The sequence below is a fragment of the Opisthorchis viverrini genome (assembly GCF_000715545.1).
Source record: "Opisthorchis viverrini unplaced genomic scaffold opera_v5_98, whole genome shotgun sequence".
Taxonomy (NCBI): Eukaryota; Metazoa; Platyhelminthes; class Trematoda; order Opisthorchiida; family Opisthorchiidae; genus Opisthorchis; species Opisthorchis viverrini.
In genome coordinates this window covers 1,407,535-1,422,824 of record NW_008751755.1, presented here as the reverse complement: position 1 = coordinate 1,422,824, position 15,290 = coordinate 1,407,535, and the positions used below count along the sequence as shown (strand labels likewise).

General features: G+C 45.7%; 2 protein-coding genes across 2 annotated transcripts in view; both read left to right on the top strand.

Moving 5' to 3' along the window:
• Positions 1–2,636: 2,636 nt before the first annotated feature.
• On the top strand, positions 2,637–2,924 carry T265_05332 (hypothetical protein; the record flags this gene model as incomplete). The annotated part of the gene is made up of 1 exon (XM_009170315.1): positions 2,637–2,924. One exon carries the CDS (start codon positions 2,637–2,639, stop codon positions 2,922–2,924), a length of 288 nt encoding a protein of 95 aa, XP_009168579.1.
• Positions 2,925–11,215: 8,291 nt separating this feature from the next.
• The window catches only part of T265_05328 (hypothetical protein), a gene marked incomplete at both ends in the record, with an annotated part of 95,938 nt that continues 91,863 nt past the window's right edge, over positions 11,216–15,290 (top strand). The window contains 4 exons of the mRNA XM_009170311.1: positions 11,216–11,379; positions 12,327–12,839; positions 13,902–14,081; positions 14,443–14,613. Of these exons, the coding sequence (XP_009168575.1) occupies positions 11,292–11,379; positions 12,327–12,839; positions 13,902–14,081; positions 14,443–14,613 (952 nt within the window). The remainder of the gene's footprint in view (positions 11,380–12,326; positions 12,840–13,901; positions 14,082–14,442; positions 14,614–15,290) is intronic.

Here is a 15,290-nt window from a genome sequence, read left to right as displayed (position 1 = left end):
GGCTATTCCTATTACTACTTGGCGCTTCCAGGACAACCGGGTTTATAAGCAGGACACTTTTGTAATACTTCTGCCTGCCATAAAAATAAGACCTTTTTAACCGGACACATTATTAGTCCGTCATGCTTCTAGGTATTTGGCGTTATTCTAGATCTTTGGAAACACATGGACATTCTTCTTTTTTGCTGTTGTTCTCAAAGCGGAATAAACCACCAAGAGCATGCCCCGCCCATGCTTGCTTCATGCGTGAGTTATTTCATTAACGAACCTGATAAAACTGGGGCTTGCCTATCGTAGTTCTGCAACTTAGGACTTGTGTTCCACTTCCAAAATGACTACCCGAACTCACTGTTACACTGCGCGCAAATCCGAGGAAATCTGTTACAACTTCACTCCAACATCGCCTCAACTTGCGAGGAAAAGGGCGCAAAGTACAAATTTGACACTCCTCTGTGGATTCACACGCGTGAAAGTAGCACAACAAAACTGTATATCCAAAAGTGACCCTCGCGTCCCTCTTTTGTGGTGCCACACTAAACAGAACCAGTGGTTGCACAGGCAGCTGGCCGCTCATCGTTGCTTGGCCATGATGAGGCGAATGACCTGTTAAGTGCACACGTTGTTGTGTAGACGCCTCCCAGCCGACTGTGGCAAAAATTTCATACAACCTGACACGAATAGCAGCCATAAGCGACCAACTCACCCTGTTCGTTTTATGCCTTGCATCTACGTACCCATGCGTGAGATATTTAAAACATAACTTATCGTCTCATGTTGGACAAAGAAAAAGTACACACGCAGGTAGGAATAGTCAACTTTGTTTTCTCTTTATAGTAAGGGTACAAATTACTGAACCTCTTTTCTTTCGCCCATGACTCAACAATCAAGTTCGAAAAGTAAAAAGGCGGAAAATGCTTGCAAACGTGGCTTAGTTTGTGCTATTGCCCGGACCTCTCGCCGACGAAAGAACAGCTATTAACCTTTTCATTTGGCGTGGCAGTGCGACTTATTGTGACGGTCTGGTACAACTTTTAATTTACTCATTCGTAAGCGCTGTGCTATGTGGTGGATCATCGTAAGAGAACGGTGAGATTGGGTGATCATTTCCATCACACTGGATGTAACGACAAGCTGGTTGTTGCGCAACGATTATAAAATCTAGCAATGAACAACACGCAACATGGACCACTGAGGTATCGGTTCAATGCTGACGCCTTTCACCGCTCGTAAAACTTGGTCGGGATACCCACGTAACACACCGATAAGTAATTCAGTCAGAGCAAAGAGCGTGGCTGTGACCGACGTATCCTGAAATACGAACGAATAACACATGCTCGCTGATAGTGCCCCCACTTGAAGTGCAGCGGCACATTGCTACCACCGAATGGAATGGGTCATCCACCAAACATGATGCTGGGTGAATCAAAATGAAGCAGACTTTAACCTTGTGGTGCAAAGTATTTCAAGACATGATATTCGTTGGTGTTTTGTAAATGAGGACATGCAATTTTTGTAAATCCATAAGGAATAGCTCATAATATGATTTAATATTTCGTTGGTGTAGCCATTTTTAGAATAACGGTTAACTCCTATTCAAATGGACGCCAAATCCCTAGTTATTATCTGTCCCTCATTGATGGCCTGATAGAATATCGCGCCTATTTCAGACATCTGTTTAAAGTTCCAGTCGGAAGATTCTGGTCACAACGTACCAAAAGCTTTTTTATTGTGCAAGTGTTTACGGACATTCCAGTCTGTGCGGATCAAGTTATTATTGAGCTTTTAGTAGGTACGCCTCATCAACTTGGATCTGATCAGGCCGTTGGGGCATAACAATAGGCAGTAAAACTCTGTGTGCGAAACTCTGATGCCACCATTTAGTCAACATCGAGTTCTGCGTTTTTGTTCACCAAGTGGAAGGCCGTTAGCTTGTTTGTTCAGCTGTTTCATGTACTTAGATGGAGTAATTTTGTTTTTCTGGGAAAGACGAAATATCGTGGACTGGTCTCGCAAGTTCAATTGACAGATCTCCAGCTTGCAGCGGTTCTGCTTCTTACGAAGTACCGGCTGATCTCCTGAGTATCAATAATAATTTTTTGTGGGATTATTAGACACTATATCCAGCAGACAACGGAAAATCATCATGTATGTTTTCTCTACTCAAAAAGGTCCCAGTTTGAGCTGCACCAGGGTAATAAGCGTGGCTAAGGTGTCCGAAAATGGTTTAAAGTTCTGCGTTCCTGATCATGCAGAAGAACGATCCTATAGAAATATGCAACAGAGCTATTGAGATGCTTCATTATCCTTATCCTTATCCATTATTTTACCAATGAAGTGCCTCTAAATGGAGGTAACCAGGTTAATTAGGGGTGGTAGCTGGCGTGCGCGGTATCGAGGCGACAAGGTGAGACCAGGTATACCGTTGCACGACTTGAGTCAGAGGGAATGCAAAGTAGGTTGGAGACTTCATGAGCTAACAGTGATCTAGAAGGCCTGGGGAGTTAAGAAATCTTCCTCAAGCCAAAGATGTGTGATGCGGTAACTGGAGAGTTGCTCATTTGCATCCAGGACAACCGGGTCTTCCTGTGAAATTGAGGGGCAACTCCAGAAATCCCGTGACCGTCACACCTAAGGCAATGCCCAAACCCTTGGTTTTGTCGAAAGCTCAAGAAAGCTTCCAAAAACTTCACTGGAATTCGCCCAAGATTTCGGTTCGTAGTATTGACCAGTTAGATGTGGAGTTGATTTCCCTGGTCCACCAAACCAACCGTTCGACCAATCACATGCCAGTTGATCTTATCGGCCGTCGCGGTTGCCGCAGCCCGACACCGCAGCATCCAGGCCGTGTGTTGTACGGGGTCTCGGATCTCGGATTCCGTGTGAAGGATTCAACCAGTTTAGTCGATAAGTTAAACAATGCCTAGGATTTCGGAAAATTCATATTTTATGGTCACATCATATCGTCACCTCGTCCTCACCCTCAAGGTGCCCATACGGTTCTGTGCGGCGTAAATTATTACTCAGTGGAATTTTCGGGACTTTTGGGGAATTTCATTGAAAGCTTGTCGGAGGATGGCCCGAGTTCGGATTTATCGAGGGATAGTGCCCCCTAATCCCCCTATACCGAAGGATCTCTAATGCGGATAACATGATTTCAAATGGGTGAAGTGTGATAATCGAGTTGCGCTAAGGGAAATCCAATGATTTCTCCATTATAGGCTGGTCAATGTTTCGACAACGATCGAGGTGTCTGTGCGTCTTTACGAAGTAGCATTCACCTGACTGCTGGTTTCCACCGTGAACTCTGACGCCGTAAGGTCAACGGGGTTCGACTCAATAATATTCCCCCTCCGATCACATCGAACGTGCACTAACACCGTGCCTTCCGCTCAAAAAGAACTCCTCACTTACATAGGGTGTACCCTACATTCATCAGATGTAATGCGGACTTGCCCCTGTTGATCCATCCGGCTACATGGACGGCTTCGCTGTCTCTACGGCCTGGACACGCCGGATTCAGAAACAAAGACGCTTCGTCCAAACGAAAGGATGATTAACTCAGAAATATTCAAATAACTGTTGGACAAAGCGTCCAGGCAAATATTCAGCGATAAAACCGCCGAGTTAAATGTTTCATCGTCGTCAGCACCTTCGAATCAGACAGAACATCCAGCCGAACGGTGACAAAAATTTCGTTTTTTACACAAATGTAATAGAAAGCATCGTCATCTAGGCAAACCGCCTTTGAAGAAAGTCAGATAATTCCATAGCCCACCCATTGTATCTGGTTCTAGGGTAGCTCTTCTTCCGGATGGTTTTATAATAAACAAACCGGTATATAGGCGCTCGATGCACCGTGCGGACTGGAAAACCTTCCCTGTGTGGCAATTTTTTCATCCAGGGGAGGCCACGAATTTTCTGGAGACCGATACTCATGTACAAAGTCTTCGGAAGGAATAGCCGGTTACGAGAGATTTATGAACATGAGAAGCCTTAAAAGTAGATTGGATGGTAGATAGGTACTTGAGTGTCACTGGTTCAGAAGCCGGACTGCGTGGTTATCTTCGGACCCAGATTAACCGCTCTGGAACCAGGATCATAGGAGTGGTGAATCTTTAATTGAGTTGGAAGCCTTTAGTCCATTAGCTTGACACGGTTTTGCTTACATTAATGATAAAGAAGCTATTTGGTGCCGTATCGGTGATTGGTCTACTACCTTATCCTGTGGCTTCACAGGCAATAATACCACGGCAAACGGGACAGGAGTGCTTAAACTGCTGAAGCAAATAGTGGAGTTCGTCAGGATTGTCCCCTCTCTTTTTGTGCAATTTTGCCATCAAGTCATCAAGTGCGTGCCATAAGGGATAGCGAATGTAAGTATCCAAATCACTTCTGAAGAGAGACTAACAGATCTGGACTATGCGGATGACAGACATGTTCGACGATTACTTTTCCGCGCAACGTACTGCAGGTGGTCCCATGTATTGGTATGCACTTTGCATCTTCACAGTTCAATCTCACTTCAAGACTCCCCATCCTCTTGTGCTTCTCTGAAAATTCACGATAAAGAGCTTGTGTTTTTATCAATTCATGTATCCTGGTAACTGCATCTTGAGTAATCATACCTGCTGTAAAACCCGTTTTGTGCATGGCTGCCGTGCCAATCTGAAAGAAGCAAGAGGGCTGTTAGGTTACCAATTTCCTGAAGATGCATAAGCTGTGATTGTACTGTAACAGATGAAGTTAGTATACTGATAACCAAGGCGCGTCCAGCGCTTGTGATCTTGCGTCAGACTAACTTCGCTTAGGCTAAGGGGCGATGTATAGAAGGTGGTTGTAAGAGCGGTCTTACTCTCTGGTTATGAAACCTAGTTCCTGTGATCCGAACGCCTGATACGTCTTCAGGCGTTTGGTCGCCGGCGTCTCCGTAGCATAGCAAGAATAAGCTGTCTGTGGTGAGTCCGCAAGAAAGTACTGCACAAGGGGGTTCTTGGTGATGAATCCGATTCTTCGGAGCAACAGATTAAACCTGCCGGTTGAAGTGTTTCTGGTGTGCTACGTATGACCAGATATCGCCGAACGAAGAAAGCGTTGCTTGCTGTTCCGAGAGATTGTTGGCGAACACGACGTTACATTTCAACGTGGAATGTGTTGTCACTTTATCCTTGATCGTCTTGCTTAAGGACATAAAGACAGTAAGTCCCTACGTTTCTCTTTTCCTTTTCTTCTTAACCAAGACCTTCTTTCCTCATGGCTGTTTGGCTGATAATCACCAGTGTGCTTCACTGATGTACCGCTGTCGGCTATGATGATAAAACATGTTACACTGCGAACTGGCGCAAGTGAACTGTGACCCCCAGCTTCTAGACATTGTCTGCGAGCACAAGGTATATCAGCATACCCACCAGTCTTTCAATCTTCCAACGTTGGTGTGATCATCTTTTGTAGTGATTGTCCCGCTCCATAAAGCACGGTAAAGTCTCGTTTGAACTGCTGGCGTACCATTCCGGTTCCTACTTTTATGAAGTCGGTGCTCCTGGATGACGACCTTTCACTTCCGAACGCTCTTCAATATATATCGAGGTAACTCAGTAGTTAAGGCGCGAACTCACTCGCTGGAAGGTCCCTGGGTCGAGCCCAAATTCAGTATATTGACTTGTCTTGTCTAGGTTTGGCAAGATGACGAGATGGCTTAGTGCTTGGAGCGTGAATTTATTGACCGTGGTTTGAAACCGACCTCTTCATCTCGACTTTCCTTGTCTGAGCTTCGGCAACCTGCTTCCTTCTGGTGGCAGTTTAGTTTTGGGCAACCTGGCAGTATCTTAGCCCTCATTGTTTCTTCGGATGAAGGTAGACACCGTTTGGTTGTTACGGCTGAGCGTACAAGCCTTCAATACGTAGCTGCCTATCGCAAAAAGATACAAAACTGCTTCTGCACTTGCATTCGCACCCTACATTACGACACGATGTATTTCGCCTGTTCATGTCCAGAGTCAATTTGATGGTTGAATTCTTACGCCAAACAGTTCATTCACCTCTATGTGCTGGCTACCTACTCACCGGATAGAAGGGCACCGGATTGCAAAACTCGTCTATGGAGGAATTACCCTCCTGTTAAGTGGAGAAATACTGACCTATTTGCTTAACGTCATTTGTATGTAAGGTTGCAGATGGGAACATCGAACGAGTCCCATAACACCACTTGAAGAGAAGTGCTATATTATGTCCTGCTTAGAACGGGTTTCCGAGGGCTCTTATGTCGCCAGGCTTCTGGTGGCAAGGTGAAAGTAGTCAGCTGCTTTAGATTGACGTGATATCTGTGGACTGCAACCAAGTGACAAAGTTCCTCGAATTGACTTGCTGAAACCTGGAGTCCCCGGTGTTGCAGAAGTGATTTTACAAGTGTTTGGTCATTACCACAGACAGCAACACTAACGGTTCACTGTCTTCACGATCGAAAACCATCAATACATGTATAGACAAATAAATCTTGTTCGATGCCGCTAGCGGTGCCTAGGTATATATCACGCGATTCGGTTCTCGAGCTTCTTACCAATCAACTCCATATGGCTTATTTATGGACGATCTAAAGCTCCTGATGGAAGCATTAAAACAGGCTGGATTACTTTTCGGACAATCTCAACCTGTGGTCTTTGAAGTGGCTGTTTTCTGCAAACCATGAGGAGTGTGTAAATTTGTCGGCCGCGACTTACCGTATCGGAGGAGCATTTCGGAAGCATTTAAGAGAGAAATGCCATGACCTCGATGCAGCCAAAAACACTTCAGAAGGACCTTCATCCACCAAACTGTATGATTCGGCAAGGTAGTCTTCCATCATAATGCCCCATTTCCGAGATTTTCACGCTCTTCTTCAGAGTTTAGGTGTATCCTGTTTTGGGATTTGGAGCTCTTGTCATCCTCTTTGTGCCCCTGCACGAAAAAACCATGCTTGAGAGAGTTCAGCGAGGAGAATATGAATGCATATACTTTGGGACGGGACCCGACAATAAGCCTTTTTTCTCTTGAGTTTCATCGTGGTCGTGGGGATTCCTTGCACACTCGCCATATCCTGAAAGGATTAGGTTAGGATCAGGAGCAGTTCTTAGTTCTCGGCAGCGATTCTTTAATTTGAGATCGCAGATGGAAGTTATTCAGATGTGGGAAGTTGTGCATCCTCTGTAATCGCATGCTAACTCACCATAAATGACTGAAATGGCCTCCCGAAACAGGTTATCGAAACCCAGTCCTTTAAATATTCCAGGTGGCTCACCGTCGCACGGAAGTTGTTACCCACTACTTTATTACCAGATCCTTTGGGTGGCTTTTGGTCCCAATTATTGAAGTTCTCACCTGTTCGTGAGGAGAAGCTTACAGGGGTCTCTCCTTCTTTCTACTTCATAATAGGACGGTGAGAAAACGGTGATACGCTGTTCATTTGTTTGGATAATGCCGAAACCGGGAAGGCAATTGGCCCCCACTTCTTTATTCACTTGTAGGGTGGTGCCGAACGCAGGATGGTCCGAGAAGCTGGGCTTCGGGTGGTCTCAGCAAAACACCAAGCGTCCTGGTAGATAAGTGCTGTACCCCTCTTGAAATGTTCTTTGCCGATGACGTTTTCCCATCATTTGCTATGCAGTTGGATAATGCAGCAGACAGGCTCACTTTTTGTCTCCTCAGTTTGAATAAAACCGAACCTTCCCTCCAGGATAGTAGGCGCACTATTTACTGTTTATTTGTGTGTCGAAACCCTTTGGGGAAAGATCAGACCCTTAAATGGAATGTGTTGAGTTTTATAGATGAGTTTCATGACTTCGGAGTCAGTGCAGAACCTTTTTCTGGCGCTCGTTCTGTCACATACCCCATACCGATGCGGTATACGCGGATCCCAAGCCGCTGCACAGTCTCTTAATCGGACTTAAAATTCTATCTTTAGCCTTCAAATCCCGTCCTTCACTATTTTATTATTCTCGCCCCATGACATTCGGTTATTCTGTCGCCTCCACCATCAGTTTATGGTCCTTGACTCGGTCCTTCTAAGCATCCTCTATAGAATGGCGCCATCATTACCAAAGCGTATCAAGATTTCTTCCCGTCCGTTGACCTTCATTCCCAGGTTTGATCTCTGACAGTGATAGTCAGGTGGCCGATTAGGTCACAGTCCACTTCACGCTGTTCCATCATGGAAAACGATATGCCATTTGGAATCTGCTGACAGACTAGCACGAGCTTTTTGGGCTTCTACATGTTCTTCATCTGTTCCAGCTTTCAGGGGTGCGAAAAATATGCTCATGTTACATTCCCGATAATTACGATGAATACAGCTAGCGTAACTCAATTCTGAAGCTCTGTATTCGAAGTTCCACTTTGAGCGAGTTAAGTTCGACAGTACGATATTGATAATACCACCTGCTTGGCGCGCCATCTGGAAACGGTTCTATCCTCCTATAATTGTAGAGCGAACTGTGGGACAACTTTATAAGCTGCTCTTTGGATACGCATAGTAGCAGTGGAAGACCTGAACCGCTCCCCTCCCCCACAAACGCNTCAACTTTATAAGCTGCTGTTTGGATACGCATAGTAGCAGTAGAAGACCTGAACCACCCCCCCCTCCCCCACAAACGCGTGAGTTGGAACTGATATCAATGACCACCGAAACGTCTGATTGCTACCATGTTCGATCGTCAAAAACTGACAGTGTTTGGCAACCAAGGGTGTCCCTTCCAATATTTTCCTTATGAAGGCACTGCATACAAACTTTTGCGGACGGGCACGAGTACATGGCAAATTTTACTACGCTCACTACGCCCAGTGGTGTAGGACGGTTCTGCCTTATATCGCCTTTTTCTCTTCAACTTTGTTATTTATGTGCTGCTTGCCTCTCGACTTCCCCCATGTAGGCTTGGGTAACCTTTCAGTACCCCAGCTCTCGTGTTTCCTTCGGGTAGCATGACAGCTAGGCACCGAAAAGGTGTGCACCGACCGAAAAGGTGTTGCAGCTGAACGATTATCTTTTCTGGGGTATTGAGTTCGCAATTTAACCATTGAGCTGTCTTAAGCCCCTTCATAAAAATGAGAATCGACGCCACCCGAACAACACCTGTGAGTCCTACGATCACCTGTTGCAAGCTCACGAAATTGCTTGTCAGTGAATGTGTGCACTCTTTACTTCACAAAATTGGCTGCATTTCTCTTGGCACTGCTCTCATCACCCTCGTTGTCCAATCAACCTAGCACGTTTTGTTCATGTCCCAACTTCACCTGAGAACAAGCAAAAGTTGCATGGTGTCGTCGAGTTCTCGAAGTCCTTGACGTCGCACATAGCTGCCACTATAATGTGATGATCCGGCCTGGGTTGTGCAATAATCCAGTTAGCTATGCTGACCTGAACTTCGTTTTTCAAGGGTCAACTATACCAGAAAAACTTATGGGAGCACTAGACAAACTACAATAATTGTTGTTATTAAATTTACTTGTGTGACTAACTAGAAAACTGCGCATACACTTCAAGGTTATTCAGTCATTCAGGCGAGGACCAAAGGGCCAACAGACCTGAACGTGGTCTTTTGTGGAAATCTAGCGGAACTGTTCACGATCTTCAATCTTTCAGCTGGTGAATCACCTAAATCAGTATAGGAGCCAAACTAATGGTTGCTGTTAGTGCAATTGCTTTCAACTAGGTCCCACCGTTGGTCACCACTACCGTGTTTGCATGATCATAGACAGCATGACGTCAGTGGTCAACGCTTATGCTTCCGTGCAACTATTACCATTTTAAAGTCTTGTTGTTAAGGAAGGAATGAAAGTGGATCAGGAAGTGCTAACCTGTCACAATGGTTCCAGGTTGCCCNGATGCCCACACCTATAGACACTCATTCAGGCAATCGGGTAGAAAACTGACATCGAGAATGCCCGTGACATCGATTAGTAGTCACGTCTTGCAGCGTCTCCAACCATGCACTGTGGAGATCATGCGGAAGCAATGTGGCCCAGTGGTTAGAGCATGAAGGTCCGTGGTTCGAACCTGACCTCTGCATCTGGACATCCCCTGCCTAGGCTTGGGCAACCTGGCGGTGGCATGGAAGCTGGGCACTGAATGGGTGTCTCAGCTGAACCGGAACCTGTCCTGGAAGACGAGCCGCACCGACAGCACCCATATGTTTTGTAATCTCTCCCATGCGCCTCAGCTAGGTCAAAGTTTAACCACATCCCTGCTTGCGCCATCCTGAATTGGGCACGGGAAATAGCATTATCTTCGGTGTGTGCTATGCATGGCTCGGCCACCGCGTCTTCTGGTGCTGGACACATTCTTTAATTGAGGTGCCGTTGCACTGTCGTCTTCTAATTGCTCCGTCAGGAGTTTCTGTACATCAACCCACGCAAGCCATGGTTCTGAGGTAACTGTTGTTGTTCCGTTGCTCACGGAAGCTATGTCTCAGCCGTACACCGGAACAGCCATTACGATAACCCGATACACATTTCCTTGAGATTCCGGGTTATGGTGGTTTGTCTGCATAGGTGTCTCAAATTAGCAAACGCGAGCCGAGCCTTAGAGATTCGTGCATTGACCCCATATGCCAAACTACAATGGGACATTGTATAGATTCAAAAGTACGTAAAACCCTCCACAAACTTGAATGCCTATCCCTGGACTGGAAGAGGCGTGTTCAACAAGTACAGGTCCAAAAGCATGACCTTAACGATGGTATGACATCGGTATAGCTACATACCTGGTCCCTTTGAATGGAGAATCTCTGGCTGAAGGCTATTTTTGTTTTTGTGTGACTGATGGCTTCCAGCCCCCTACTCTTTCATCCTGGGACAAGCTTTGTCTGTATACTTTACCGCCACCCTTGGGTAAAATGCGTTAGACGCTGTTCCGTTTCCTCATCCCGCGGTAGTTCAGATGAATGACCTGAATGTATTTCCTGAACAAGGTTCCCCACATTTCTGTTCTCATCGTGAAACCGAGTTCTCTATCTCCTCCACGACTGCTTCCTTTGGAGATTATTCTATCTAACTTACATTACATTCCTTTATTGTTCATCAGCTACTCCGTATGCTTCACTTTTGTAATATTGGCTTAAACTCATTGGCCCTCCATTTCGTGCTTCATGCTTTGACGCGGTTGATTGCTGTTTTTTTTAGACAGATTTCAGACTGTCGACCTTTCCTTAGCTGGCAATACTACTCTACAGAGTTCCCCTTTTTGATTTTCAGGTTTTGCGCCAAATGCCAGGATCAGTTAAGGAAGTCGACCTGCTCCCTGAGTCTTAGCTTCTCCGTTTCCCACAATGCTGTGTCGTTGGCCTCCCTTTTCTAATTGTCTATGCTCCCTTACTCTCCTTACTGTGATCCTTTTGGTTAACGCAAATGTTCACAGTAAGTCGTATGATACACTTGTGTGCGTGTTTCTCTGTTATGCACTCACTCGACTAATTGCCCATTTACTGCATCATCTTTTGTACTGATTTCAACAACCCAGTCTTGGTTAGTTAGATGTTGTTAGAACTCAGCTGCTGTTGTCTGTCAATTCAATTACGGCTGATTGTAATGTACTGCTCCTCCGTATGGAGAAACACCGAGGAATATAAAATGAATTGCCCATAAAGGCGGCTAGCGGTTCACGGGTCCTTTACAGTCAGCTGAAAAAAAACTCGTTGCTGACTTCATATTACACTTGTTTTGCTAGGTGGGTTTGGAGTCTTTCAATGTGTCCTTACAGGCTCCAAATGGGAATTCAAGCCTAACTACTGGTGACCCGTTCAGGTCATTGTTGAAAATCAGTGTAACCTATTGTTGAGGCTTGGGGCATCATCTGCTGGACTAGGTCACGATATTTTGGGTGCTATTTCTTCCCAGTCCTTCATTGTCAGGGATATACCTATCTAATGGTTCACTGTTCTTCACAATTTGTCACCCCTCCATTCAACTACCGACTGCCGCTTGTCGTATACATAAGACAGTTTCGCCTAGACAGTCAGACAATCGGAAGTTTAAAATCCTGAGGCTTTATCGCCTTTATTGTTATCCTGTGCGAGATGGTTCAATTGGTTAGAGCGCGAATTTACTGACCGGAAGGTCCGTGGTTCAAACTTGACCTCTGCCTCTCGACTTCCCCTGTCTAGGCTTGAGCAACCTGGCAGTATCTCAGCCCTCGTGATTCCTTCGGGTGGCATGGCAGCTAGGCACCGGAAGGGTGTTACAGCTGAACGATTTATTCTGTGTACTATGGATGTCAATTATACGGTGCGTATGCATTACTAATCATCTGGTCTCTTGACTTTTCCGTAACACTTGAGTCTTCCGTGCGTTCTTTTGTTCCTCAGTCGTTCCTCATTTCACCAGTCTCCCGCCACCAGTTTCATATTATATTGACTCGCACTCGGGGGACTCTGGCAATCAGAATCCCTTGGATTTGATCTGTCGAGCCTGGCCTCCCAACGCTAAAGTCTATCTGGTTGCCAGCCAGGTGCCGTTATCGAGCGACCACCGAACCGTGCTCAGTTCATCTGATCGAGGTATTGTGGATAATCTGCGTCCACTTCCACAGGGTTTGGGAAATCAACGATTTGGTCTTGTGCCCGCGTCACTAATCCCCGCTACGTCGTCCATTGCAAATGAACGAACCGCATCGAGTCTACGTGAGTCGATCAATCACGATTCGCTGCTGGATGCGACTAGGGCGCGCCCGGCGGCTGGACCGAATGATGAGGTGGGCGTTCGACTGAGCGTGGCTAGCATGTCTGAAGTTCGTGCTCTGGAATTACTGCGTTTGCACTGCCTGGCTGCGACAACATTCGGCCATATCCTAAGCCGCCCTTTTCACGTTATCCCTACTAGTAAGTTTTGTCCACACTTTGTGTATTACTGTTGTCGACAAGAATACCGGGACACCAACATTTGCATTGGATTTAGACATTTACCTCGTCCCTCTCTGTTTAACACACCAAGCCCCGTGTTCCGTTCTCACCGATGTGAGCCAGTTTCATGGATAAACTACAACGTTAAATATTGTTAACTTGCATTGCAGAGCAAGGCGTTTTCATGGAGTTGGTCGAATCCTCGCATCTTTCCCATGGTTGTCTTATTTCCACGGGCTCTGGTTGCATAACTGATCAGTCAAAAATGTCACCTAATCTATCTCCCATATCTCGTAATCTACTTGTGAACACACGGGAGGCTTTATTGAGGTAGAATACTTTTATGATACTGGGTTGATTGGTTGTCTTCCTCACCAAGGCAACATGGTTGGGGCAGATTCTACTCATTCCTTCTTACTGACTGACCATTTTTTGGTGAAGCTTGTCGGTCATCATAAACCTGACCAAAATGCGGCCGTGATCTTCTAACAGGGATTTCTTGGGGTGATACGAATCAGGGGGATTCCCCTGCTTGCTTCGATTTTTGGTTATCGGTCCTAGTATGACCTTCCAATTTTATTCCCAAAGAAATAGGCTAACTAAAAAAAAACTGGGAGAGACTTAAATGGTTCAAATCCGATGCACCCATGCTCAAAGTTAGTGTCAATTTTGTCAGGTCGTTTTGCGGGCTTTTCAAGGTTTTCCTTGAGTTCGGAGGGAAGGAAAATTTTTGTTTGTTTAACTTGTCCTCATGGGCGCTATTGGGTGTTGTGCCTTTTGCTGTGAATACATAATTGCCCCATGGGCTTCTCTTTTGTCCGTTTACTCTGACAATTTACGAGGCTCTGAAGGAAATGTCCGCATGACTGGTTACTAAGACAGCCCTCCAGGGCCCTCTTTTCTGGGCCTAACTTGGAAACTTATTGATCAGCCTGGTTCCTTGTAAAGCTTTCCCTCCCAAGGGCTCACTCTCTGCCTTGACAGGACATTCGTTTTGATCAGTTTTTATACCCCTTCCCCTATCTCTTCGCCTCGCTTCAGGTCTTGGAGAATTTCCTCAGCAAACATCTTCAACAAGTCCCCACTCAATGTCTCCGAAAATCACTACAGCCAAGTTTTTCGTCAACAACATTGCCGTTGTGGAATGTCAGTTACCGTTAAATGCCTTTCCCACCCCCGTGGTTCACTTTGAACTCAATGGCACGCAAATTAACGAGGCTGGTAAGTGCCGGTACTTTCTTCCTTCTGCAACCCCCAGTAGTCCTCTGGTTTATAAAACCCACAAATCTATCGTTATCACTCTCCGTAGTTCGATTTCGACTGCCTCATCCGTAAGTGTTCTTGGTGTTTTTTATCGCGTTGCTTCGTTTTGTGCAGAATTCTAATCTCGCCGCCCTTAAAATAAGTTTCATATGATTTTGACTCTGACAGGACTTGTTTTGATGACTTGTTACCCCAACTTACTCGCACCGTTCCGTTCATCGTTGAATGCTTGTTTGCCGTTTTGTGATTTTGACCCTTTCGCGATCGTTCGACGCGATTATATCTTTCCCTGTTTGTTTATTTGCTTTTTTTGTCACAGCGCTACAGAATGACAAGTATCGTATCGTTTGGCGACCAGATGGGCAACGTGTCAGTTTGCTGATCCACAAAGTGCAGTTTCACGATGGTGGCACATACCGCTGTGCGATAACAAATCCGTTAACTGGCGAGAAACGCTATGCACCAGAGGCAACGCAACTTCAGCTAATCAGTAAGTGTACGAACGTCTTATTAGACTCCCATTGTAGCCCATTCCGTCACTAATATTTTGAGTTGCGATCATGCGATGCGGAACCTGGATCGTTCACTCCATGAGATCCCTGGTTTCTCGTTCAGTTTTCCGGACTAGAGAAATAGATCTGATTTTAACTGTATGACGTGCTTCGGAATTGAGAAATGCTAATGAAGTCACAATTGATCGTCAATTGAGACGGATTGGCGGCAATAGGGGCATTGACTGTCAGTTAGAGCTTGCTTTCCATTAGTTTGTCAGTAGTGGTGACTGGAATTTTCTCATGTTAACAACACTGACGCCATAGCTTGACTGATAGTATGAATTTGGCTTGGGCTAGCTCAGTGATTAGGGCGCTAACTTACTGACTGGAAGGTCCGTGGTTCGAACACATCTGAAGCACCTAGATTGTCCGCGTTTAGGCTTCCACGGCCTGACAGTACCTGAACGCTCGTACTTCCTCGTACAATGACAAACTGGTCCTAAAGAACACTCGAGTTCTGATTCCTGACTTTTGTATATTGTAGAACAGCCTGAGTTTAAGTTACGCTGCCAGTAACGTGCTGCTATCTAGTTCATTAGTCTGCATCTGGGTCAACAGAATATTGCGTTCGCCACCGTATGTTGTCAGCAAAACAGCACTGTTAAACCAGCTG